Source organism: Siniperca chuatsi, linkage group LG23, assembly GCF_020085105.1.
Source record: "Siniperca chuatsi isolate FFG_IHB_CAS linkage group LG23, ASM2008510v1, whole genome shotgun sequence".
NCBI classification, from domain to species: domain Eukaryota; kingdom Metazoa; phylum Chordata; class Actinopteri; order Centrarchiformes; family Sinipercidae; genus Siniperca; species Siniperca chuatsi.
In genome coordinates this window covers 6,978,493-7,005,807 of record NC_058064.1, presented here as the reverse complement: position 1 = coordinate 7,005,807, position 27,315 = coordinate 6,978,493, and the positions used below count along the sequence as shown (strand labels likewise).

The 27,315-nt window shown below is 39.6% G+C and overlaps 1 protein-coding gene across 12 annotated transcripts in view; it reads right to left on the bottom strand.

The window, feature by feature from the left end:
- The window catches only part of magi2a (membrane associated guanylate kinase, WW and PDZ domain containing 2a), a 230,003-nt gene extending 204,215 nt beyond the window's left edge, over positions 1 to 25,788 (bottom strand). For 4 of the 12 annotated variants that reach the window (XR_006376839.1, XM_044186306.1, XM_044186308.1 and 1 more), the window contains exon 1: positions 25,280 to 25,787. Coding sequence is in view for 11 of the 12 variants with exons in the window: in XM_044186306.1 (XP_044042241.1) it covers positions 25,280 to 25,580 (301 nt within the window). In the remaining variant the exon portion in view is untranslated. Of the gene's footprint in view, positions 1 to 25,279 lie in introns of all 12 variants that reach the window. The other 8 variants (XM_044186296.1, XM_044186309.1, XM_044186299.1 and 5 more) reach the window with 4 other exon arrangements.
- Between the last annotated feature and the right edge of the window lie 1,527 nt (positions 25,789 to 27,315).

Below are 27,315 nucleotides of genomic sequence, written 5' to 3'. Positions count from 1 at the left end.
CAACAGAAAACAACTGCCCATTTGCCCAATCAGAGCTGATTATGTTACTTATCAGGTGAGTATAAACTTGTCCAATTGTTACAGATTACATAAGAGGACTGAGACAGCCTGCCTCTTTGTATCTGTACAGTATGTCTGAACATGCAGGGAGGTCCCTCACAAGGTACTTGGATGCCATTTAAACATCAGCCCTCACTGTAGCAGGTATTACTGTAATGTTCTGGGTCAAATAATTAATATAAAAGACAAAGTTTAAAAATGAAAAAAAGATGTGCATTCAATGTGCAATCTGTTATACCTCATTAAATCTCAAAAGTCTGTTTAAAAATGACTCATCATTAACTCCTGGCTCAGAGACCTGATTTTAGAGATTCATTACTGGAAGACTTAAAATACGAGACAGCAAAAAAACCTGAAAATATGAAAAGTGCATTAGAAGCAGAAAGGGGAATTTTGCTTATTTCCAATAGGTTCTGTTCAAAGATGTTACAGAGCAATTGTCATTTAACCTCGAGATATCTTTCCTGCAGGCACTTGTGGCACTGCTGCTGTCATGTAAATTCTCCTCAGTCATACTCTCTGGAAAGAGAAGGGAAACAATATACTGCCTGAATGGTTTGCTCTAACGCTTAAATGAGGTTGCACATCTGTCATAAGCACTTATTTTCCATTGTTTTTGCTACAGCTGCATTCTTTACATTCCAGTGGCTGTGACTCCCTTTGACTCCACAGAGGAGGGAGGAGGGGACAAGACACTCCTCTGGACTGACTCTGTAAACTAGGTTTAAAGCTCAAGCTAAGGTTTCATTTAGTGACATTTGAAACCTTTCTTACTGTGACAAAAATTGTTGGTTAAGGATTTGAATTCAAAAAGCTGCAGTCTAATTTGAATGGTTAGAGCAAATCTGACCACATCGTCACAAACTGTTGACCTTCAAAAGAGGTGCTTCACAGTCTTTCTCCTGTTATGGAAAGTTTGTGGTGAGAAGTTATGACAAAAATGAGGAGCTTAAAGTGGACAAATAAGGGGAGGAGGGTGACCTGACGCTTTGTGAACGTGTGAGGTCTCCAGATCACATTCACAAAAAGTCTAGTAGGCTATAAAAAAACTTTCCTTGAGCATGGAAGTTCATTTTTGAAGCAGCATATGTAACAAATAATCTAAGATCTAAGGTTTCCTTACTAGCTGTCATCTGCAGTCTTTTTTCAGCAAATGGAGCCGACTCACGTGTCATCACGTGACTTAAGTGTGGGACTGTGTACAACAACTGTGTGGAACACTACATCGGTAAAATGGCAAGGACCCTGGACAAAAGACTGATTCAACACTGGAAACAAACATCAGCTGACCAAAACTGGTCACAGCATCGATTGGGACGGGGTAAATGTCTTCAACCAGGAGTCACTGGTCAGCCAGAGAAAGATCAAGAAGGCCACCCACATCTGACACCACCCTTGAACAGACTCTGGGGTTATGATGTCTGATATACATCCACTTGTTACATGTGACCGAAGTTACACTCTCTTGACTGTCAAGACACCTTTGCCAAACAAAGATGCAATTTAAATTAAGTGGACCTTTAAGCTTTAATTTTTTTTTGTTTACAGTCAACAGCCATCAAAATACCTTTATAGCCCATTGCTGTGCATTAACATATGCTGTTATTCATCTTGGCGTGAGGTTGAATCTGAGCTAAACTACGTACTCTATTAATAACTTCAGCAAGGGTAATTCTGTGTGGAGTTAACATGTTCTCCCCCGGTCTGCGTGTGGTGGTCCAATGACATGCAGGTTAAATTAAACGGTGTAAATGTGAGTGTAAATGGTTGCCAGTCTGTATGTGTTAGCCCTGAGATAGACTAGCAACCTGTCCATGGTGTACCCCGCATTCCGTCCAAAGTGCTCCAGCTCTCTGCAACCCTGCAGACGACAGGCTGGTTAGAGAGTGGATGGATGGGTATTGTTTGTATGCGTTTCACTCCAGCAGTAAACAGACACTGTTTCTTCTTGGAATTAAGCCTGCTAACATCTAAATTCCCTGGAAAATCATCTAATTAAGCAGCGAGAAAGAAATCAAATAAATTTAACTAATCTGAATAAATAATGTTTTTACTAGATTAGAGCATCTAAGTGTCTGCAAAGTATTAAGCTCCACAAATATGTAATGTTTGGACTATTAATTTAAAAATATACAAAGAAGGCCAAAGAAAAATTACTATTTAAAATGACAGCCTGGCGACACAGATATCTAGCAGTTAGATACCAAGAGCTAAACACCAAGCTTGTCTAGATATTTTCAAGCTCATTCCAAACACCAGGAATGACTGGGAGCTGTAGAGTTTGGCAGTCAACATCAGCTGGCTATAAACAGTTTAGTACGGTTCTTGAATAAAGAGTTTTATGTGCATAAAGTGGCCATTTCTCCACCCTGTGGGTGTAGTAGTAGGAGGCCCAGATAACTTACAAGACGACACTGAATTCTCGTTTTTCCTAACAGTGTTAAGACATGAATCTCAGCATGTTTTAGGCCAAGCTGCTGTAATAATTTGCCGAACCACGGTAAAACTGGCTTTGTACAACAAGTAGAAATGCCTCCAGGCTGCATAGTGGCTGTGCTGGAATGTCTTGGACAGAGCTGTTTAGCTGTTTGACCTCATTAGTACCGCGGGCCAGGGCTGTAGAGTCCATGTGCCAAGTCTGTACTCTCCCTGCTACTTCATGCACATCACTGGAAGGAAGCTCATTTGCTAGAATGTGAAAATGTGGACAGAGAGAGAAAGAGTGTTTGTGTTTATTTGCACAAGGATTAACTTACACTGTTGGCATGTTGATAAGGGCACCACAGCTGTAAGATGATAGGATTGGGATGTTAGAGCAGGAGAATGAGAAAGTAAGTACCAAAAGACACACACACACACACACACACAGCACCCTTGGCATACTAATAACATGTTGTAAAAATGTAAGAATGACTGTGACTGTGTTACTTGCTCAGGCAAAGCATGCAGTGTTAGCAGCAAGATACACACAGCGTGCAAATTAGGTCAGGGACTATGTTTTCTTTCCTATATTTCTTTGAATACAAAATCCCAAAGGCAGACACAAAATTTCTTCCATGCACTGCTCTTTGTGCATGCAGACCTGCATACATACGGTGAACACACCATATCTCCCTCACAAATTAGTGTGTAACTGTAAATGTGTAAGTGCAAAATCAACGGAAGACTGTAATGTGTGATGACAAGAGGCCAGGACTCGTATTCATCCTCCAGCGCTCATGAAAGGCATTCAGAGGAGAGAAGAGAGCATTCTGTTTCGGAGCATTTAGAAATGTCTCAATGCCTTTCTGCACAGATGGTCATTGTATGACTTAACTGAAGAGGGCACATTCAGTGTGTACCAGTCAGGTAGATACAGGTAGGTGTAACAGAGAAGGCCAAATTGGTTCTGACAATCCAGAGGAAGTGGAAGTCTTGGTAGGCCAGCAACACTGCATTGTTGGCCAGAACTCATTTGTAAGCAGTCTGAATGTTGTGTCTTTGAAAATGACACAGTCATTAACAATGCTGATTCATCCAGGGCCAAAAGTTAATGGTTGTAAAGGACGTGAAACCACATTAAAGGAATCCACTACAATATTGTGTCCAAGATGCACAGGGAGTTGTATAATAGTAAAGTGATGCTGAGCACAAAGCAATTGCAACAGAGAATTATTCTCAATACAATCACCATCAGCTGGCATTCTGGTGTGTTGATGTCGGCTCAGTAATGCGCCACTGAGTGGTATTTACAGAGCTGCTCTCTGATAGTGTCCTCATAAATACTTTAACATGTCCATTCTCCTTTGGAGGCCCCAGCTGCAGGCTCAGGGCCACTTCACAGTAAACAAGGGTCCTACTCAAACCTGAGACCCAATTAAGTTACTGGCATTTAACCAGAATTGTAACCCTACTGTTCAAAACCTCTACTAAATCAGGCCCAGAATTAAGGATACACTGAACAGGTGAGCAGGATCGGGATTGTGGCCAATCCAAAGCTTGATCCATTTCCGATGCTTTGCTATTTTTGTTTTGGAATAGGCAGCTTTCAAAAATGCCCAGTCGCACTCAAAAACACTGGAACTGCACAGTGAGTGATCAAGCAAGCCAAAAGTGCGGCTATTGGTTGAAGACTGCATTTGAACTTCAGTACTTTTGTTTCATTCTGGAGCTGAATAGAGGTTGTTCAAATCGTGTTCAAATCCTCTTGTTACAACAGACTGACACTCTCCACAGATATAATAATACTATAGACTACTTTATGAAATATTATAGAAAACCATCAAAGGAAAACGCTAATGTAGGATATATTTTCTTAACACAGTGATTTACTGTCAAACATCTCAGTATTGTCAGATACTAAATATTCAAGGACTTGCATCAGGGCTTAAAAGAGTGATTTGGACACTATCATTTGATTGTACAAGTAGACAGGCAGGTGGAGCAATTGGTACAATGTGACCAAATCACAGTTGGTTTTCAGTCTATCTGGTCCATCTCATCCCTCCCACAAACACAAGGTGCCAGTGAACCTATTCTTTCCCATGCAGAAGAGAAGCAAAACTACTCTGCTTTATATCCATACAGCTAGGGCGGCTTTGCTCTTATGTAGCCGAGCATCTTTTCAGGGGTGGTAAAGCTGTGGCTGGCACTGCACTCCCATTTGGGACCAACTCTGCGCCAAGGCGGTTCCTGCAGCATTCAGTCACAGATACAGAAAAACACCATACAACTCTTCTCTGCATGAGGTCTGGGTGTTGCAGGGACCAGATGACAACACCCACAATGTACATTGGCACAGGAAGAGAGGAGGGAAGCGATATGAGAGAAGGTAGGAAAGCAACAGACAGAGTAGATGTAGAAAAGTGAGTGGAGAGATAGAAAGGCAGCTTAGCAATGCAGTCCTCATTTACCACGCCTAATCAGAATAACAATGGGTGCTTTCACATTAGAATAATAGAGACCCATCACTCATCATAATGGCTTGAAGCATGGCCAGGCCAAGCTAAACCCATACTCTCTGCCACATGAACCAGGGGAGGCTCATATAGTAGTCTGTGGATTGAAGGAGCAGGTAATAGAGGGGTCTGGGCCACTGGACTGAAGCCAGAGGCGACTGGGCAGTTTAACAAGCTTAGAGGAGCCAGCGTTACAAGGGAGCAGCATTAAATTCCACCACAGCAGTCAGACTTCACTTTTTCAGAAAGCAAACACAGTAAGGCGCAGACCAGTGAGAGCTTAGAGAAATCTATCAAAGTTAAACAAGTCAGACAACTCTGCTCCAATATAACATGCTGTGTTGTCATTTCCATTTGTAAGGTCAGCACTAATTGACAGACTGTAGAGACCAGAAACAAACTCATATACTACCCTGAAAAAGGCAAGATGGCCCAAACCATTTAACAAACTGAGTGTTAATTGTGGCCCTAATATTTTTTTTGTCTTTTGGCCTGTACAAAAATTACAAGTCCCTGTTGTCCCTGCTTAGCTCTTTGCCTCTTAACACTTTCTCCTCCATGACCAGTTCTCTCCTTCTCTTTGCTGCACTGAAGGATGACACTTCACTGACGTCTGTCGTGCCCATTCAGACGCAACACAGAGACATAAGAAGTAGTCAGTGTGCAGTAGCCTGAGATGTACCAATCCAGGAAATGACTGATAAAACTGGTGCCTTTATAGAGAGTCAAGATGCCGGTTTTGTGTGCGATTTTATATAGAAAACAATAGGCACAGATGTAGTGACACACATCATACACAGTTGGCTACAATGCCAGAAGAAGAGAATCACTCACGTCCCAGAGAAAATGAATAGGGGTGAAGTTCACAACATAAAGTTAAAAAGCATCAGTTCAAGTAGCAGCAATCGAAAATAAAGGGGCTTACATCAAAATTTTGCCAAAAGGCAACAGGTTCGCAGTCCTGTGAAGATAAGTAACGTAACACTGACACACGTTATTTCTTATTTAAAACGGATTTAAACTGAAAATGAAGACTGAAGTATGCAAAGAGTGCCGTGCACCTTCGAGGTAGTAAAAAATAATGCTGTTTGACCCAAGTGACTTCTAAAAAAGAGAATCTAAGACAAACTGAGTGTACTGACAAGGTGAACAAAAGGCTCATTACATGAAGGGGGGATAATGGAAAAAGCTTCTTATTCAGTGCATGAACTATAGTCACTACTGTGGTCAGTGCACAAAGTCATTTTCAACTGTGCGCTTGAATGTGTGTGTTAGGTAGGATTAATTCTAGTGCAACAGGAGAGTTGTAAACAGTGACATTTCAATATAGCTCAACTGAAAAGAGTAAAAGGCACAAATCCCATATTTATGCCCGAGGAGTAAGCTTTAACTCTGATAGCGAAGGATGATGATTGTGCCCTCAATTTTCTTTTCATTCTCCTCATTTCATTAAAGTCTGTTTTCCCCACTGCCTTTACACTGAAAGAAAATAAAATGAAGAGTAGAATGAGAGAACAGGGCGAGAGCGTTAGAGAAAGGGATATTAATGAAGGTAGAGTGCAAACAGCAGGGCAGGAGTGAAGAACCAGGGCATTTTTGTTAACTGTTGGAGGAAGTCAGGCAACACTTGCCATGCCACTTCTTAAATGATGTTGCATTGGGACAGGAGGGAGATAGGCCACACACTCCCTTGACCTCAGTCTAATTAATGCATACCTTGTGGTGAATAACAGCAATTCTGCAGAGACTCATGGAAGAGATGAGGACGATGTGATGCCAGACGGCTGCTTAGTCCCTTTCGTACCTCCCTGTGGTTCAGAAGCAGCACAGCAAGGCTCTGCTGCCCGGGGCAATGAAAACTTGTGGGGAAAATGTGAGTGTGTGTTCTACATTCTCCACTCTCTTCTTCACCGACTGCAAATGCACACTTCCCTGGCATAAAATGTAGAGATATGAGTTTTTAAAATGCAATAGAAATCTGGACTAAACACTGATCTCGCAGTAGCCCAGAGCAGGATGAGTTTTCAATCAACAGTCGAGTCTAAGTTTTGCTTTCTACTACAAACACCAAGCGCAGAATGTCTGACTCAAACACGCTGGGAGGATGAAGTCAAAGAGGGCATATTTTGGACAACATATTTTCAGCGTGCATGAAGCTCCTGAAGCATAAAATCAATGTTTAAAGAAACCAAGAACAGGGGAGAAAATAACAGCCAAGAGCCATGGGTTATTTAGAACAGAGCACGGCCACAGCACAGTATGGCCAACAGCCCAAAGATTCTTCTACATTTTACTCTGGCATCAGGACAAACAAGACAGCCATCTAACACAAAGCATCGATTTTAACCTCCAACTTTGCGCTCATCTTAAGCAAAACTGTAAAAACTAAATACAACTGTAGTGCAAAAACACGAGTGATTTCACATAAACCATTGATAACTTCATCAATCACTGTATAGTACAAGGCATAGTACTAAGAATAGTCCATCTTTAGTATTCAATACTACATGTTATGTTTGTTTACAATTTAGAACACAGTAATTGTTTAAATTCTCATTTTTTATAATTTGAATAACTGCAGCCAAAATTATACTTTATCGTATACAACTAACAGTTATATTGAATATGGACTAATCTCTTGTTTATTTGTTTCCATTAATTGATTAACAGTCTATAAAAATGGTTAAAAAAGTCACAATTTCCCAGTCCAAGGTGATCTATTTAAATAGCTTGTTTTGTCCAAGCAACAGTCCAAAACCCCCAAATAATCCATTTAAAATTATATAAAAAAGGGGGGTGGAAAAAATCCTCACATTTGAAAAGCTGAAATTACAACATTTTTGGCACTTTCGTTAATCAATAATTAAAATCAATACATTTTCTGACGATCGACTAATTGATCAATTGACTAATCGATTTAGTACTAGATTTGGGTTCGATTCACTTGGACTAACTTGAAAGTCAGAGATATCCAACCTGCACTCGAATGTAGCATAATCTAAGTGGCTTGGTTGGTCAATCAATACTCTTTAAAGCTGTCACTCAATAAAAGATACCATGTTACACCTCACTGTGCATTTATACCTTGACAATAAAGTCAGTAGAAAGACAGAGGGATGATTAAGTGGAGTGATCACACAATTAACCTTTTTCCATCCAGTAGCCTCTTGGGCACAGATGCTGTCATTACAACCAAAGGTGAGTCAGGGAAAATAGACTTTTTCCCCCCTAGTCCTTTCTCCATCTCCTCGAGTCTTGTTTGCTTGGATTGTGAAAGAGGTGTTGAGTATTACCATGGCAATGATCAGTCCAATCCCAGTTTATTAATCCTTCACATTGTCATCCTTGACGCAACAGTGACCTGCAACAGTCTTTGTAGTCGTATATGTGTCATTTCAGTCAAGACACAAACGTCAAGAGCGCAGAGCAAATGGGTAAAGATTAAGATTTAGAATAAAAGGTCTGACTGCTGTAAAACTGACACATTTGATTAGTAGTCCAAGTGCTTGCCAGAAAATAAAAGACGATCTCACTGAGTCTGTGCCAAGTTTTAAAGCACTCTTCCTTGAATGAAAAATGAACAAATGGACAAACAAATCGTGTCTAATTGACATATAACATTAAATAGCATATCAGCAGATCGTTGTGTAAGTCAGGTAGAGGTTTCATATACTTTAGGTAGACTATGTGAAGAAAGTCAAGTGAGATCACAGCTTGAAAAATCAGCTGTAGATTAAAAGTACTGTCTCATTGAGCATGAGAAATATCTATAAATTCAAATACCAAAATATTTTGACTCAGTATTATTATTATATTAATACACTGAGAAAAGTGATGACTAAAGTGGCTCTGGTGGCTAAGCAGGGACAGTCATCCATTCATTTCACTCAGTAAAAACAATAACTATTCCACGTACCTCTAATGTAGACCAGGAAAAAAAAGACTGAGGATTCCAGATGATCCCAGACTGTCCTCCCAAGGCAAACAACAGCATCGGTTGTTCCAACAAATGCTCATTACATTCCAGTGACAAAGACCTCAAGCAGTGATACAAAGCAAAACAACTGACTTTGACACAGGAGACCACTGTTCGCTTCCCATTTCCTACCAAAAGTCAACACTGGTTTCTTCTAACTTTGACCATGATTGTTCCCTAACCTTAATCAAGTCATTTTTGTGCCTAAACCTAATCCACCCGTAACCATAACAGTGTCAGTTGGGAAAAGGGTTTTATTTTTGCAACTGTGATGTGTAAAAATTTCAGAAGGCACTGACAAATTATATTTCGGCATTCAATCTTGAAGACTTGTTTTAATAACCCCCACTACCAATATCACAAACCATTATTACATCTCCCAGTTTTGTTCACTATATTATATTATCAGCCAGTTTTGATATACAGTTCCAGATCTAGATAATCAAAACAGCAATTAAACAATAAACTCAAAAAAGCATGTGGAGAAATCAAATGTGTTATCTGTTTACTCTTAGCTAATTTACTCTGCTAATCTATTTCTTATTTCTTTGGGAATCAGTCAGTTTGACATTTAGTTGAAAGTTTTATCAAAGCAAATCAAGCAAATGTTCTTCTCATATGATATATGTGTTGTACTGTAGCTACTCATGGTACACCAAATCATTTTGTTGCAATAATGACTGAAACACTGCGACGAGTTGGCCACTGTCCAGGGTGTACCCTGCCTAAGGCCCAAAGTCACTGGGATAGGCTCCAGTCACCCGCGACCCCTAACGGGACCAAGCGGTAGAAAATGGATGGATGGATGGATGACTGAAACAAGCCAGAGTAAATGTGCTTAAAACCATTCATGCAAAATAACTTTTGGTTTCTTCTAAACTTATCTTACTAATAGACAATAAGATGGGGGTGACAACTTAATCTCATTTCAACTTTTGTTGGTGGAGGGAAATACCTTTTTTTAAAGGTTATACTGACTTTTTATATAACTTTTTGCCAGTTAGTGTGGAAAAAACAGACACTGACATTAGCACATATTAGCTACCTTAGCTTAATCATCTGAACAACAAAAACCCATAAAATTACAGTTCTACTGACAGCCATATTGCTTAAAACATTAACTAATGTGCTGTCACCGGTTAGATTGTCAAAATTATAAAAAATAACAGCTTCAATCCCTGAGGAGCTATGTTAGCATTAGTGACGGTTCCTAGACGGCGTCCAGTTACCTAACGTTATAGTTCCCTCCAACAATATAACGTTATAATGAAGATGCATATCAGAGGGGATTTGGAAGTGGGCCAGGGTCCGACATAATCATTATTACTTACCGTAAAATGTAAGTATTCACCTAATTTCTTATAGTGTAAGGGTGATTAAAATGTCATTTTACGCTAAGTGTTGCAATATAGGGCCCCTATAATTATTAAATGATGGGGGAAAAAGGGTTACCTAAAGCTAGCTAGCCATAACCTAAGATTACCATAGATAACATTAAATGAAACACCACCGCACAAAGTAACATAAATCTATAGCTAATGTATAGCTATATGTTGCTAAATGAATTCATTACTCTATCACGAAAGATTCATCAATTGATATGACTTGAGTCTGAGTCTCACTCCACTCGACCATGAAATATGCAGGTTGTGCAACCACTGGAAGGGGGGAGGGGTGTGCGTCATCTAGTGGGTGGAAGTTATCAATGTCACCTTTAAACAATAGAATTTGTAATAATTTTTCAGCACATAAAACTGCCTCATCTGTCAAAATATAATCTTAATACTGTAAGCTTTTCATTTGAATAAAATAACGACCAAATTCAGCGAAGTGAACTCTAATGGTACTTAGAAAGACGTACAACTGAAAACAAAGAACAAAAACCAAATCTGTCAGAGGATTTAGTGGCAAAGTAAGCATAAGCTGATGCCCAAAGATGTGTCTTTCATCTGATGGACCGAGAAAGAACACAGAAAACAGCACTGCTATGGTTGTCAATTGAATTAAAACCAGACTAGTGTGAAAAGCAGAGTGCCAACCCTTCTCCTCTCGCTGTCCGTCAACTCTCTTTCCCTCCCTCCTTTCTGTGCTTTCTCTGCATCTATAGAGCATCAGGTGTGTTGCTCTCTCTCTCTCTCTCATGGCCAGGCTGTCTTTCAGAAGGTCCCTCGCTCTCTCTGGCTGGCAGTTGGCATGAATAATGTCTGCGAGCACAGGGACAGACAGGCTGAGCTGCGCAGTCGGTCTCTTCATCTCCCAAACCTATTTGAACATGCCTCTCTCAGTTCCCAGCAGAGAATGGGATGAAATAAGTGTGTGAATCGGAAGGAGGGAAATGGAAAAAAGGGGAAAGAAAAGCGAGGGATAGTGCTGCATATGTAAAAATCTCCCAGGAGTGACGATGCGAGCTGTCTTGAAGCAGCTGGAGGTGACCTCGCTGCAGGCAAAACTAACAGGGTGGAGGGCGCAGGGTGGTTGCTAAAGCAAAGCTAAAGGCTAGTATAAGACTTGACAGGAATCCCAAAAAAAGTCTAAACTATCCACAGACAATACTGGCCTGAAGGACATATGAATCCTCAGAGTAACACAGCAGAGTAAGTCAGATGTGGTCAGTGCATAGACTTGTTAGTAGGGCTGAACGACATGCAAAAAAAAATTATACTGTAATTATTTTGACAGATACTGCGACTGCAATATGAATCACGATTTTAGTGGGAATGGTAATTTTTGCATTTCATTTACACTTAAAAAAATAGAAAAATGATGATGTGATTTTTGGGGCATCTCTGTAGCACCACAATGCTTCATTTACAGAATAATGGTATGTTGTGACACATTTTACCTTTATCAAAAAATTGCAGCTACTGTTCCTCCTTTGGATATTACACTTGGCCATGCTGCGATTTCGATAATATTTCGATGAACTGTTGAGCCCTACTTGTTAGTCCATAGACTGTTACAACACAGAGACAGTGGCAGGTTTTACTGAATAGACATGCTAATAATATGTCTCATCATTCCTTGTAGGATCTATACTGCCTGGCGGTAAATCAAGGTCTTGTTTACTGTCTTATTGCAGACTCTTTATCTTGTCACAAAATGCTGCTCTGTCAGTTCTGGACTACAATTCTTACTTGTAACACTGTACACACACACTACATTTAAATCAATAAATCAGGCATATATTGGCCTTGTGTACTTGTTTTCTGTATTGTGTATGTACTGTATTGTGTATGGCTATGGTGTAATTTGTTTGATTAGTTAATTACTGCATGGTCGATCAATAAAGGGGCAATCACACAGAGACGCACCGCTACAGACGCAGCGTGCACCCCTGCCCCCGCAGTTTTTACCGGTATAGTATAGTAAACAGCATTATACTCACCAGAGAGATTCACCTAGCTGCTCAAGCAACAGGAAGAAAGTGGTAAAGTAGTAGTAGCCCGCCTCTTGCTTGATTTGATTGGCTGCCTGGGCCAAGTTTGACATTGACGAGTGGTGTGACTCCGCGCCTTGTGCAGAAAAGTTGAGAAAGTTTTAACTTTTATGTGTGTCTAAAAACCGCTATAAAAATGCAACACGCGGCGCAAGAGAGGAGTGCACGCCAGGCGTGCCATACCATAGGAAAATGGTAGAAAAATGGTTTTGATGGTGATGCGTTTCTAGCGACGCGTCTCTGTGTGATCGTCCCTTAATACTGCATTTTCTACAAGAAACACTTAACCCCAACAGGATTTTGATCAGATTCTGTTATATCTGTCATGTAGCTGTAGTATGATCAATACACTTATTCACTTTCTTGCTGAGTCAGATGAGAAGATTGATGCCACTGTCACGTCTGTGCATTAAATATGGAGTTAGAGCTACAAGGCAGTTAGCTTAGCTTAACATAAAGACTGGAAGCAGGGGGAAACAGCTAGCCTGGCTCTCCTAAATTTCAAAAATATACCTACCAGAGCCTGTAATGTACACTAATTAACATGTATTTGTTTATTTAATCTGTACACAAAAGGGTCACAGAGGGTTAATTTCCAATGCCACTGTGATTCCATTTTGTAAAAAAGGAAAAAAAAGTTGTTGCTTCTGAACTAAGATTTGTTTCCCGTTTACAGGGCAACCAGGTGAAACAAGTTGCCGTTGCTGTTCATTGTCCACCATTTGTAGAACCGATTAGCCGAAAATCCATCTTGGTCCAACCCTAATCCACTCAGAAACACACATACTGAGATAGACACAAATGAAAATACTTTCTCTCATACACGCACACACACACACTCATCCATGCAGAATAATAAGACAAGACTGTTTGATCCTTGCCAAGAAACAGGCAGATAAGGACAGACCAACTACCGCGGCTCTCAGAAAGGCTTTAATCGCTCCGTATTGATTGTTCCCTTTTTTGGTGAATCAGCAACAACTAGTGTGTGGGCTGTAGAGTTTGCTTAATATTCCCTTCTCTCTGAGCAGGTCAGCCAATTTCACCCTCCCTAGTGCCTTTCGCTCCAAAATATCCCATTTAGATCTAATTTATATTCATACCACTGGCAGTTTGAGGGGGTAGGAATATTAACTTTTCCCCAACATGAAATATGAAATCTTACAATATCTCCCTCTACAAAATCTTATGGGGTGCACACCTATAAAATTTTGCAAGTTGCACAACAGCAATCCATAGCCACTTTGTGATTCATCACACTTCACAACCCTGATGTTTACTCTGGCTTCATCATTTGGCTACAGGGCTGCTGGGTCTGCAATATTCTTCTTTGTGACTTTGATTGGTTTTTGATAAAGAAGAGGCCCAAAAGGAGGATGAAAACAATACTGCTTTACAGTACATGCAAAAAAATAAATAAAACTTGACTAAAGATGATTGATTTGTTGCAAAGATGACAAGAATCACCTTATCTTTGGGACAAAAGAGGTATCATTGAGACTTGACAAAAAACGTTTTATGACAAATGAGCATTCCTGGTGTCACTCAATGTAAAACTGTGTACATATACAGTACAGTACGCTGTAAATAAATAATTCACTATATAGTGCTCAAAACACAATACATCCACACTTACAGCTTAAGTGTCAATGTCAGTGACAAAAAAAACATCAAGTGGATTCAAGCACTATAGTAAACAGATGAGTCTTACACTGGCTTTGTCTTTTATTCATTAAAATTCTTTAATTGTTGGATTACCAAAATCATCCATCAATCGTTAAGCTATACAAGCTCTCTCTCTGCACATGTAAACACACATTCTCCAGCTCATACTTTAACTGTGGCCAGCATGTGAAAATTAGTGCTGTTCAGACAGAGTGTAGGTGTGGTTGATGTAAGGATATTCAACATACTTGTAAACATGAATGAGATGTTTAATCCTCCTTCATTTAGCGCACTAAGAATGCCAGAATCATTAGTTCAAAGTTATTTTGAGTGAAATATGTTGGGCCATCTGGAGAGATTTTCACATAACAAAATATTACACCTGTTTATAATCACAAGGTCTGCCTAGTGCTGAAACAATTAGTCACTGAACCTATTAGTCGAACGACAGAAAATTAGACTAGACTAGTTGATGACTATCAAGTAAAAAATTAAAACAATTATTAGCCATTCTAGCACCATGGCTCTAGGGATAGCATTGTTGGTCTGTCAGTCGGTCCACCACTTTGGTCCATTCGTTGCCATGAATTTTGTTACAGACATTCATGGTCCCCAGAGTATGAATCCTAATGACTTTGTGATCCCCTGACTTTTAATCTAGCAGCATCATTAGGTCAAAGTTTGAATTTGTCCAATACTTTGGTTCATGAAATACCTGCAAAACTAATGACATTCCCATCCGGTTAAGCTGAACTCTATGTTTGGTGCCAATTAGCAAATGTTAACATGCTAACACGCTAAATAAAAGGGTGAACACGGTATATGCTAAACATCAGCATATTAGCATTGTCATTTGGAGAACATTAGCATGCTGATGTTAGCATTTAGCTCAAACTGCGCCTAACTACAGCTTCAACCCACTAACATGGCTGTAGACTCTTAGTTTTGTTGCTTGATAAAATTACGTAATTGATTAGTTGATTTTCAAAATTGTTGCCATTTCTGTCAGTCGACTAATTGTTTAACCAACTCAGACTCACAATATTTTTCTAAACTGAGCACATTTAGGTTTTTTTTGACTGCTGATCAGAAGGCGACACTTTGGGTTATGGTAACCTCTAACGGCCATTTGACCTAATTATTCTTTTGGACAAAATTATTATTTAATTAATAAAAAAATATGTATCAATTGATAACATAAAATAATTGTTAGCTAATGTCCTAAGTGGCTTTAAATCCAGTATGCTATGAGGAAAAGCAGTTCTTACAATAACAAACATCAAGTGCACTTAAGTGCAGCATAAAAGGTTACACACATATGACATGCTGTCGTAGATCCATCCAGAAAAGCTGTAAAAGCTTTTTAAAAGTACCAAAGCAGCTGAGGAACAAAGCAACTGACAGCTTCATATAGTAGCAACCTGAATGACACACTGTACATTCACATAGATAAACCTGAGCAGACAAATAAAGGGCACAGACATAAAGGAGGATTAGCTCCATACAACATTCATTTATAAAACCTTAGATAATGGAGAAGGTCATAAAGATTTCTTCCACCCTTTTTCGCCGTTTAAAGAGAAAAACAGCACTTTACTTCCAATAAAGAAACAGCTTCACTGATTCCTTGATACATTCAGTTAATATTAATTCAATGCCACAGAGGCACAAATACACACAAACACCAGCATAGTCTGGCTTCTTCGTGTACACATGCACACTACCATACATGTACAGTGCACACACAAAAGTTTGCAACCTTCCCATTTCTGTCTTTGGAATACTTCCACTTGCCACAACAGATGGCTCATGTTGACAAGGAGGGAAAGACAGTTATATGTGTGTGTGTGTGTGTGTGTGTGTGCGCGCGCGCCTTATCATTACCTGTCCCCAGAGGTGAGTCTGGCAGTCAGACAGTGTAACAGAGGCAACGACAGCAGGATCTCTCCACCAAACCTCTGTCAGGCATGATTGGACAGCATGTGGTAAGTGGTGCTAAGGCCCCAGGGAAGCGCTGATACAAACACAAACACACACACACACTGGAGGATAGCAGCTCTTTATGTGCGTGTCTATATTTGTATCACACTTTCTGTGTTGCACTTGCTGGTGCAACTTAACACTCTCAATGGGACCCTGACAAGAAGACAGATGGGTCTGACTGTACTGAGAATCATTACCGCACTCCCACGCAACAGTGTGTGTCTGACTCAACACAACTTCTCTAAGATTGTCCCGTCCCATCTTTCAAACCCCCAACAAACAAGTGACCAATCCAAACTCATCATCACTCACATCAGTCAGTCCATTACTTGGGCATGTGCCATTGACTTGATAGCATCATAACATACTGGTTTCCCTTTAGCTGTACTGGATAGCTAGTGCAGTGCTGTTTTATGAATTGTTTTTTGTTGTATGGAGTTTTAAGCTGAAGATTGCTGTCTGCAAAACAATTTTATCTTTGGGTACAATAAGGCTGACCTTAGCCTTCTTCAGTTCAGCTGACTCCAGGTATTATAAATTACTTTATCCTAAATATTTGCTCTAACACAGAGCTTCCAGCCATACAGCATGCAGTTGATGGGCCTCAGCACACCACGTGTGGAGAACAAAGACAGCGGCCTAGTTGGAAAGGGCAAAGCCTTGACCCGAGGCCTGAATGGGAAAGAAAAGGCCAGACAGTAGAATGGCGCCAAATCTCCACCAGCTGTTAATTCACACTCAGACGCAAGATCTCGGTTGAATCCAAACACTGGATTCCTATTGGATGGGACGCGCAATACAGCGCATGAAATCCTGGCGCACAGCTATGACGTCATCACCTCTATAAAGCCTGGCGCAACAGCCTGTCCACTGTAACCCCGTTACTACAGCAAGGCACATCATGTGAACTTTAATTTTCCTAGGAAAGTCTTAACTCGCTGGACGAGCAACAGACTGCTTTGTGTTTGTTGAACACACTTTTGGATCCTGATCGTTATTTCCCATAACGATCCCGTACCTGCAGAAGGATGAGTCAGGTTTTACTGCTTCTTCACAGAGAGAAAGACCACTGCTGAGGTTTTCTCTCTCCCCACTAATGTCGACTACTGCTTCCCTCTGCTGCCAATCAAAGGAACAGTTCCGCTGTTGAAACTGCCGACAGTGCGGATCCGCCTCTGTCAGTATCCAAGCTCGAGAGGACTCGACCGGATAACCCAAACGGAATGACGCATCCAATCACTAACCAAGAGCGATTTCAAGTAAGAGGCTTGTATCTGGGCAGAGATAGATTTTATAATTGTGTTATCTCATTTAAGCTTCATTGTTGCGTTCAAAACCGAATATTGTTCAAAACCTAACACGGCAGCGGCAGATGGCCGCCCACCATTGAGTCTGGTTCTGTCCAAGTTTTTCCTTGCCACTGTCGCCAAATGCTTGCTCATGGTGGGATTTGTTGGGTCTCTGTAATTAATATTATAAAGAGTACGGTCTAGACCTGCTCTATAGGAAAAGCGCAATGAGATAACTTTTGTTATGAATTGGTGCTATATAAATAAAATTTAATTTAATTTAATTGTGAACTGTGCTTTGCTTATTTTGGAAAGTAATGGACCGCTGGGTCCTGTTTTCCTGTGTGTTTTTCTTTGTGCTTAGCACGTTTCATTTTGTTTCAGTACCACGCTGTTGGACCATTTAAATGTGTTAGGTTCAGCCACTGTGGAAGCTAATAACTGTGCTTTATCAGACCAAAGTCCAGTAACACAGCTGTTGAATGAAAGTTTGCTGCCGGGTTCCTGTGTGATCAAAGAACAGCTATTGTGCTCTGCCGCCACATTTGAGATTTCTTGTGCCTTTACTCTGTGTGCTGTTCTTTCTCTTTCCTCTCTCTAACCCACACACCTTATACAGTTATACACACATCTCAAATGAACCAGATAGCATTACTAGCTACATTCCTTATCCTGAGGACAAATAGAGCGCGTCCTCCATTCAGGCTCTCCCCTTTGTTTGAGTTTTGTGAGTCTGCCCGCCATTTTGGGTCTGTGCGTGACGACCAACCACGTGGTCATGTCCGCCAACTTCCTTACCCCCCCCGGTGCTCGGACTTCACTCTTCACTGTCCACCATTATTAATGTAAGATAGCATCTTAAATATCAGCATTTGTATGTGTACAGCCAGCTTTGAGACTGTTTTTCATGTTTGGTTATTGGTCCCAGGTTGGTGCCCTGTAATTATTAATCCATATGAATAATTTTGATAATATTAATACTTTTATTAATATTCATAAATGTATTTAATATTTTCCTAATAACCAAACCTGCCCTACCTGAATCCCAACACAGTTCACAAGACAGTGACTCAAACATCGCATGAGCAGTATTAGTATAGGATGTCCAAAGAGGACGTGAGAAATCATTATGCAAGGGCTGGGGTCATGTACAGTATTCCTGGTTTTGCTGCAAGTGGAGAATTATGAATAAGACAGCATAAGATAGAAACAAGGAAATGTAATATCAAGATTTTTTAATCAAAAACAGGACTACAACAGAGAGGACAATCTTCTTTAATAAATATTTTGAGGGTTCATGTTATTTGCCAAAATCATAATATTTTGTTGGTATAGTCACTGCACAGAAATCTTATTGAAATGGCAAATGCACTTGTGTGCACAAGTGAGATCAGAGACAAAGATCAGAGTAATATGAGCAAAATAGAGAGGTGGAATCACAGCTGCTTTATTAGATTTAGATATAGATTTAGGCTTTATTGGCCACATTTCGACCACATCCTCAGGCAAACACTTGAGGGAGACCAGTTTTGGTTGAAATGTCAACAATAAAGCCTGTCTAAGTCTTATGAGGGAGCTGTGATTCCAGTGTGCAGGCACCTCTCTATTTTTTGCAGAAAAATCCTCGCCAGTTAGCAAGCAGCTTTGCAAAACTTGACATCAAAAAGAGCCAAGGAATTACTAGTATGTATGAAAGCCATCCTAGCTCAGTTAAGGCACATACTGTACCAGGTAACTGTAACGTACTGGGTTTGTATATGGCCTGAGAAATTTGTTAAAAAATCAAAAGAAGACCCACGCAAATTAAATATAGGTCATCAACCCGTGTTTGCGATCTGAATAGGCTAAGTGTTTTATTCAACGTGGCCTCACAACACTGCTCCCAAAATGAGTGAACATGTATTTATACAACTAAGATTACTATTACCTTGTAGTAGATACTGATGTAGATTTGTAACCCTCGGAATCATAAATTTCACAAATTTCCATCTAATCTCAGAAATACCTGAAATGATTACAGAGTGCAGTTATTAAATTAACTTTTCATGAGGTGACCAAATAAAAAAAAGATATCCTTAAAAAGTAAATCACTTAATCCACTGTGTGTAATCTGCTATGTCACTTGCTATTTGCAATATCTAGTGTAAACTTTGCAGTCACAGTTTACTATGTCCATGATTTGGTTAGTCACAAATATATTTCTTGACAAAAGCTCCAGATTAGCTACTAAATGGACCTTGAGGTGAGATTTTTTGTTGTCGACAGCTCTCCAAGTCACGAAGGAACTGTGAGCCTCAATATTTAATCCAACATGGATGACAGGTCCTCAAAGTGCTCAGAAAAATGACAAATCCCATCTGCTGATGAAGATCATGTGATATGACTGAAAGCTGCAGATCAGCTACTAAATAGACCATGAGATGAGATTGTTTTGTCAACTGCTGTTTCCAAGGTCAGGAATTAACTTGAACATAAAATTCATTTTTTTGCATGTAACATGACATGGCAGCCACACTAGAGTACAGATGCAGTGACAGCCTCCATAGCTGGCTGTATTAATCCTTCACTGCAGCTGAAATAGGAAGCTGAACTGGGGCATTTCAGTGTGTGCCAGAGAGGGGGTATTATGTAAAGCTAATTTATCTTGATGCTTTGGCAGCAATATTTATGAATTACGGAGAAAGCGACGGTTTTAATGTTTACTCTTCATGCAGATTATTAGAGACTGAAGACTGAATGGATTTGTAACGTGATATACTTGCTTTTCACCATTTTGCAGGTGGTGCGATGCAAGTAGCATTGTTCACATACTTGCCTGCATGCTTTGTGTACCTGGAGGATTTAAAAAAAATATCCACTAAGCAGCAGGTAAGAGTTGAATCATCCCTTATTCTTCAACTGTGGTTTCATCCATTGTAAACATAATGGCGGCACTCAACAGGGTTACTATAGTGTGTGCGTCCCCAACCCCTCAATTGCAATCAACCTGTCCATCTTAACGAAGCTCCAAGATGATCGCGAAGCATTTCAGTTGAAAGGTAATTTGTTAATTTTCACGAATCAGAATGTGCTCCTACAGCCATATGGGAACTGTGTCTGCTGTGTCAAGTTACTGTTCATTTGTGTGGAGCTCAATGGGACCATGTTATGTAAGGCCAAGCATTGCTGTAGCTGGAGTTTTTATAATGACTTTGACAAAGATTAAATGTCAGTGGGTCTGGCCGATACCTGATCCTCCTAAAAGGGTCAATAACGGCACCGATACCGATCCTGTGGATAGAATCCAAAATCATGCATGCACAAATTCGAAGTTTAAAGCAAGTCTATCAGTGCTCTAAGAGGGTTAAAAAATCCAACTTTGACCTTTACTGGCATCAAATCTACTGGGGCCACATTAGCCAGAGGAAGTAGTCTCAGCACTTTCCTTACATTATCCATAATGTCATGCTCTAATGAGAATTCACTGTGTCTCTGGGAATGTAATTATGTTACATTCATTACGTTACATTATGTTCTCTTATATACCCATCAGTGTTTTGTGGTGATCCTATACGTCCTACAGGGCAGGACTGAATGCTGATGGCAATCAAATCTAATCCTCACCTCAGAGACTACTAAAAGACCTAATATTGTGCGTGTGTCGTGTAAAATGGGATAAAGCCCTAGGATTTCAGATGTTAGGCCTATAAAAAATAAAAGCCATATTACAGTACTTAGGAAATTAAGTGCTTAAATGCATAAACATGGTTCATGATCACTATAACTGAAAAAAGATTCACACTTTTTCTTTTTTATCTGCCTTCTTTAATTAATTACAGAGAAAATCGTAATGAAAGCTGGCAATCCAGACAAGATATTCTAAGAGAAATGGACAGCACTTTTACAGTTATGACATTAATGAAGCAGTAGACCACTGCAAAAGAGAACTTGATGTATTATTCAAAAAGGCCATGAACAACCTTTGGAGATCGGCAATGCACGTAAACTGTTGACCCTATTCCTTGGCTAGAGGCAAAAGGAGGGAAAACAAAGCACAATTTATGAGTCTTTTATTGGGACATAGCTGGCCCACTGTAACCCAATATCTGAGAAGGTTTTAAGTTGAATTGCTGGCAGTTTGTCTATTTGAAGTGGCTCCTGTTAATAAAGGATAAAACAGAAGTTATGCAAAAGGACAGCTCAAATTCCTGAAACGTCTTTAAATGAGCATGACGTCCACAAGTGGAAACATTACTAGTGCACAAGCAAGTAACCCAGCATCAATCCACACCAAGCAGCTGTTAACTGTGAGCGAAGGCTTTGTTTACAGCCGAGTTTGATCACAACCTTTACCTGAACTCAAGAACACTTTTGCTACTGATGTCGACAAAGAGTGCTACCCTATCATTATTGCTAGAAGCTATTTTATACTTTAATCATATTTGTGCTTATAAATGCAACCATTTTTCAAAAACACCCAACACTTGTTGAGTAAATAAAAAAAATTTCTGCTTCCATTAATAAGCTCTAGCACTTCTAACAATATCCTGTATTTATCTAAATCTAAGGACCCCTGCCTAAGTGATTTCTAAAAATCTGAGTGGGAAAACAACATTAAGCACAAGCACAATGGAGAAAAAGCTCCGCTGATAAAAAAAAGGTACAATAGACAGAAAAAGTGAGCATGCTGTTAATTCAAACTTAATACTGTCTGTAGCTCCTTTTGACAGTAAATGTTTTCCAATATTGTATAATGCTTTTATGCGTACATACGTGTATATAGAAGAAGTTATAAACTGGTGTAAATCTCCATTTGTCCTTCTGTCCACACTTTTGTCTGTGGATCAGATTTACACGGTGAGAACCTGCAGGTGCTTACTGCAGTTTGGGCGAACATCAAACTTCAACATACTTAATCAAGGTAAGCAACACCTTTTTCGTGTGTCATTGCTGGGATTATATCTCTTATAATCCCAGCAATGACACACGAGGTCAGCCAGTGTCATCAGGCAAATGTGAAAGTGGCTAACACCAGAAGACAACAGCAGACAAGTTATAGGACATATTTTCATTATTGATTAATCTGCTGATTATATTCTCACTTAATTGATTAAATAGTTTCTTTATAAAATGGCTAAATAGTAAAAAATGTCCATTATAATTTTTGATCTGACAATTAGTTTAAAACCCAAAGAGATTCAGTCTGCTGCCACATATGAGTTAGAAAAGCAGCAAATCATCTCATTTGAGAAGCTGGAACCAGAGAAGGTGTGCACTTTTTGCTTGAAAAATGACAATCAATCAAAACCAAAAGTTGCTGATTTATTTTGTGTCAATGAACTTATCTATTAATCGACTTATCATTTCAGCTCTACAAATACTCCCAAAGTTAAACATGTTTTTGCAGTAACAATAGACCTGTTACAGTATTAACGGTACAGTCTGAGATCAGCCCCACCCACTACATGACGGCACCCTGCTATTCATCCAGCTCATAGTGTTGTGTGCTTCTACATCTACTGGTCAACTACAGTAGCTGCTTCCATCTCTTGTGAACCATTACAAAGCATCTGAAATAAAGATTTGATTTTGGAAGCAGTCTGTGGCACTAGAGCATGCAGGAAAAGTGGCTCTGAAATCAAGAAAAGTAAGCTATAAACAAACGACTTACCATGAACATTTTAAATTACACACTCACTTTGTTAAAAGACTGGTATATAGCAGCAAAGCAAGTGGACATATATCATCTGCCAGGTCTGGCTTACTGTGATAAGACTGTACTGTGCTCTTAGACTCTCTTTCCTCAAAAGGGAATCTATTAAAACAGATTATAGGAGTTAATGTACCTCTTCTGAGAAATGAAAAATATGTGTTATTGGACACCCTGCTGTAAGGACACTGCAAAGTGTTTTCCCTCCATAATATTTACTTAATGTACACATCAACCATATTAAAAACAACTTGACACTGTAAACAACCGATCGAACAAACACAAGCAGCACAACGGGAGAATATCAATCACATCAACCGTCACTGGAGGATATGAATATTTCACGGAAAAAGTAACACATTAGTTTGATATAGGCTTGGCTGCCTTTTGAGTAAATCCCTGGTGTGATGCTGAACGCGCACACACACACACACACACACACACACACACACATACAAACACACAGACTAAGACTTTGATCCAAAGCCTCTTACAGGGTTTTGCTGATTTTTCACCCCACAATGAGAGCCCACAGATCCTCCCCTCAACTCACCCAGTGTCATTAGCTGCAAGCATCAAAGACACAGACGGCCAGAGGAGTGTGTCCGTGACATAAGAGCTCCACATCCATCGGACAAAGTTGACAAGTGTTAGACGGAGTTGGCGCGAGTTAGGCAAATTTACACGAGTTAGGTGCTCTTATTAAATGTAAGAGTCAACATGGGTGTTCGGCCTGCTGCATGTGTTGCAATTAAAAAATGTCTCCAACAACTACGGGAGTCTTTGGACAGCACAATCTTCATGTGCCTCCAGTGAAACCGCAACACTCGTTTACCACCACCGCACTTCCCACTCGAAAAAAAACACCCTCTAATATTCCTGAGGGGATTTATGCTGTGTCAGTAGCATTCAATAACTGTGACCTTATCGTACTTGATGGTATTTTTCATTTCTCATGACACCACTATAATGTTGAAATAGGGACTTGGGGATTTGTTCTAATATTTATACGATGTCCTTTCCAAAACCAATTTAGTCCACTCAATGTAGCACAAATTGGATAATAAATATTGCATACTTAAATGTCTGCTTTGCAAAAAAAAATTTTATAAGTGATTCAAAGGTTAAAGAGCAAATATAGAACAATTTTCTCTCCTTCAGGAAAGAAAGCAAACTCACAACTACAAGTTCTCCAAAGGTTACACTTCCAAATACCGTATCACAGACATTTGTACACTTAGGGCTGCAACTAGCAATTAATTTCATTGTCATTTATTTTCTCTTAATCGTTTGATGTCAGAAAACAGTAAACAAAATTCAAAGTTGACATGTTCAAACTTCTTTTGGCTGACCAACAGTCCCAAACCCAAAAATATTCAGTTTACTATCATAGAAGACTAAGAAAATCTGAAAATCTTCACATCTGAGAAGCTGAAACTAGAGAATTTTTGGCAATATTGCTTAAAAAATTCAAACTGATAGTAGATTAACTTTCTGTCCATCGACTAATTGATGGATTGATGTTTTTTAACTTTAGTATATATATCAATTATAAAATATGTGATTGTAAATGTGTATGTGTCAGTGATACTTAATATTGATTTTTAAAGGAATTTCAAAGGACAATAAAGTGCAATCAATATCTAATCTAATCCAATGTTTACGTAAATGGTATTATACCTATTCTATTGGATATTCTGTAATCTTGACCTATGGTGGCCGCGTGACTTTTAAAAATATTACAGTGAGTACAGCATCAATATGGTATTATATATTATATATATTTATATATATATTTATTATTATTAGTTATGTATAAAGCTGAAACCATACTTGTAAATTAGTGTGTAGCCTACTATGAATTATGTGCAATACTGGAGTGTGTATTTTCTGACTGGCCCAAAAGTAACACACCCCCTTGAAAGCTACACCAGTTCAAACACATAGCAACAGGACCCTACCAACACAACCAAGACACGTCTTAAACACCTTTTTATGACAACGGGTGTGGAAAGAATATTCATTTCTGCGTACAGAAGACTTGTAACAACAAAAAAACACCCCAAAAGTTAATTGTCTTTACATGGTTTGTTTATAGCACCGAGCATAGGGGAGACCATCAGAGACAATAGCACTGCTGTCAAAACACAAGAGCGTGTCAAAAAGCTAACGGTTTTCAAAGATGTCCGGGGGGAAAAATCTACGAAATGCGGGAAAGTTGTTGTGAAAGCTCAAAAATCTCACCTTGTTTGACACACTTAAGTCGAACAGGGTCTTTGCTGTGTTTGACCACAGCATGGACGTCTCTGGTGGTGAGTCCAGCCACCGGGGTATCATTGACTTCCAGCAGGAGTTCATCCTGGCAGAGTTTGCCGCTGTGGCAGACCGCTCTGCCCGGGAGAAGCTCGCCGATAACCGGGAACTGTCCATTCTCTGCGCCGCCCTTCAACTCCAGCCCCAGCTCCCCCTCCTCATTCCTGCAAAGGACACTCTCATGGACTTTGTTAGTCCAGTGGTTCTTCCTCTTCTTCAGGCTCTTGGACATGGCTCAAACAAGGGGAAATCACATGAGTGCGGCCGTGGAAGAAGTTTTGTCGCTCTTTGAAGTCCCCCAGTGTCACCGCAACACTGTAATGTGTCCAGTTTCAATAGTAAACGCCAGTTGTATCCATGTCAGCGCACACACTCACACGCACAGCAGCTGGATCATCAGTCTGCCTTTGCGTTAACTGAGAGCTGCTCAACTTGTGATGCCTTAAAGTGCTGGCTCAAAGGTCGGAATTGACAAGTTCGTCGTACAAAAACGTTCTAGTGATGAAGTAAACAGAATTGCATATCATATTCATATGAAAGGCATCGATGTCCTTGTATGTCAATATTGAATTATAGTGTAATAAAAACATCTTTGTTAGAACTACCTAATGTACTAATTAACTTTGTATAACCATCTATCCACAAAATGTATACAAGACTTTCCAATTAACTTCATCACCTGCATACATTTAATCACATTTGGATTACTTTTATAAGTTTGATTTTGCAGATCTACCACTTTAAAGTGCCTTTTTTTATTCAAATGCATAATTTAAATAAATAAACAAGTTAATTAATCAATAGAAATTTACATTATCAGTATTACTGCACCACACATTATTCTGTGCAAGTTAATTTCTAAAATAACACTGCAAAAAAGTATATCTTACGTGCCATATTTATTTAAATGTATGAAGGAGACGCGTTTACAACTTCCAAACATCGAAGTTTACAAGTTTACGAGGGGCACTTTAAGGCAGCATCCAGCTCTAACCAACCCAAATGACCCGGATGTGAAGGCTGGAGGAGGAGGAGGAGGAGGAGGAGGAGGAGAGAGGCAAGGCTTTTCCCAAATCCAGCTTTCCATGGAAAAAAAAGAAAAGAAAAGCCAGAGAGAGGCAGAGTAGCGGTATTTCCACTGGCATGGCAGCAGAGCAGCAATAATAAGGTTTTTTTTCATACCACAAATATGTCTCTTCTTTTTGACATTACAGACACTTCAAATGCTACAGTTTGTAAAAGAAGTGAGAACTATCTACCACTCTGGAAGAATTAGACCATAACACTTAGTATAACTTGTATTAAGTGTAAGCTTCAGAAAATTAGATCAACTGACTCAACTCAAATAGCTTTTTTCCAGCCGCATTGTCATTCCTTTCCCCTTGAAAGTGGGACTACATCAATTACAGTCTATTTCTGGTTGGACAAGGACCCACAAAGGTCACCTGATTCAAACACTTTGTTGCTAGAGAAACATATTTACATAATTTTTTACACATCTATCCTCAGGTGAACTTGACAGCAAAAGATTTTATTTCCTTGAACACCCTCAAGGTCTTTGGTGAATATGAAGCGTTTGTATTTTATGAAACACGTTCAAGGGCAGCAAGTATTTCTCAGCTGAGCATTTCTTCTCATTAATGACATTCAGATTTCACAAGCATATTTTGTGACACACACTGAAACAGTCAGTTCGCTGTAATAGTTTTGTCATTCTCCAGAAGAAGCGGCTCTACAAGGAAAATCCCCTTGTGTTTATCTCAAACTAGAGGAAAGGGACGTAAAGCAAACTGAGAATTGACAGAGTATAATCCATCTTCAAACAAATGTGTGTTGTGGGTATTTTCCTTCTCAGGGTTGACATCTTTAAAACTTCAAATCTGCTCTGTGAAGCCCCCTCTAACATCTCTTCTTACTCAGTTACAGAGCTTGTTTTCAGTAATGATAGTTTGCTGCTTTACTGCTGT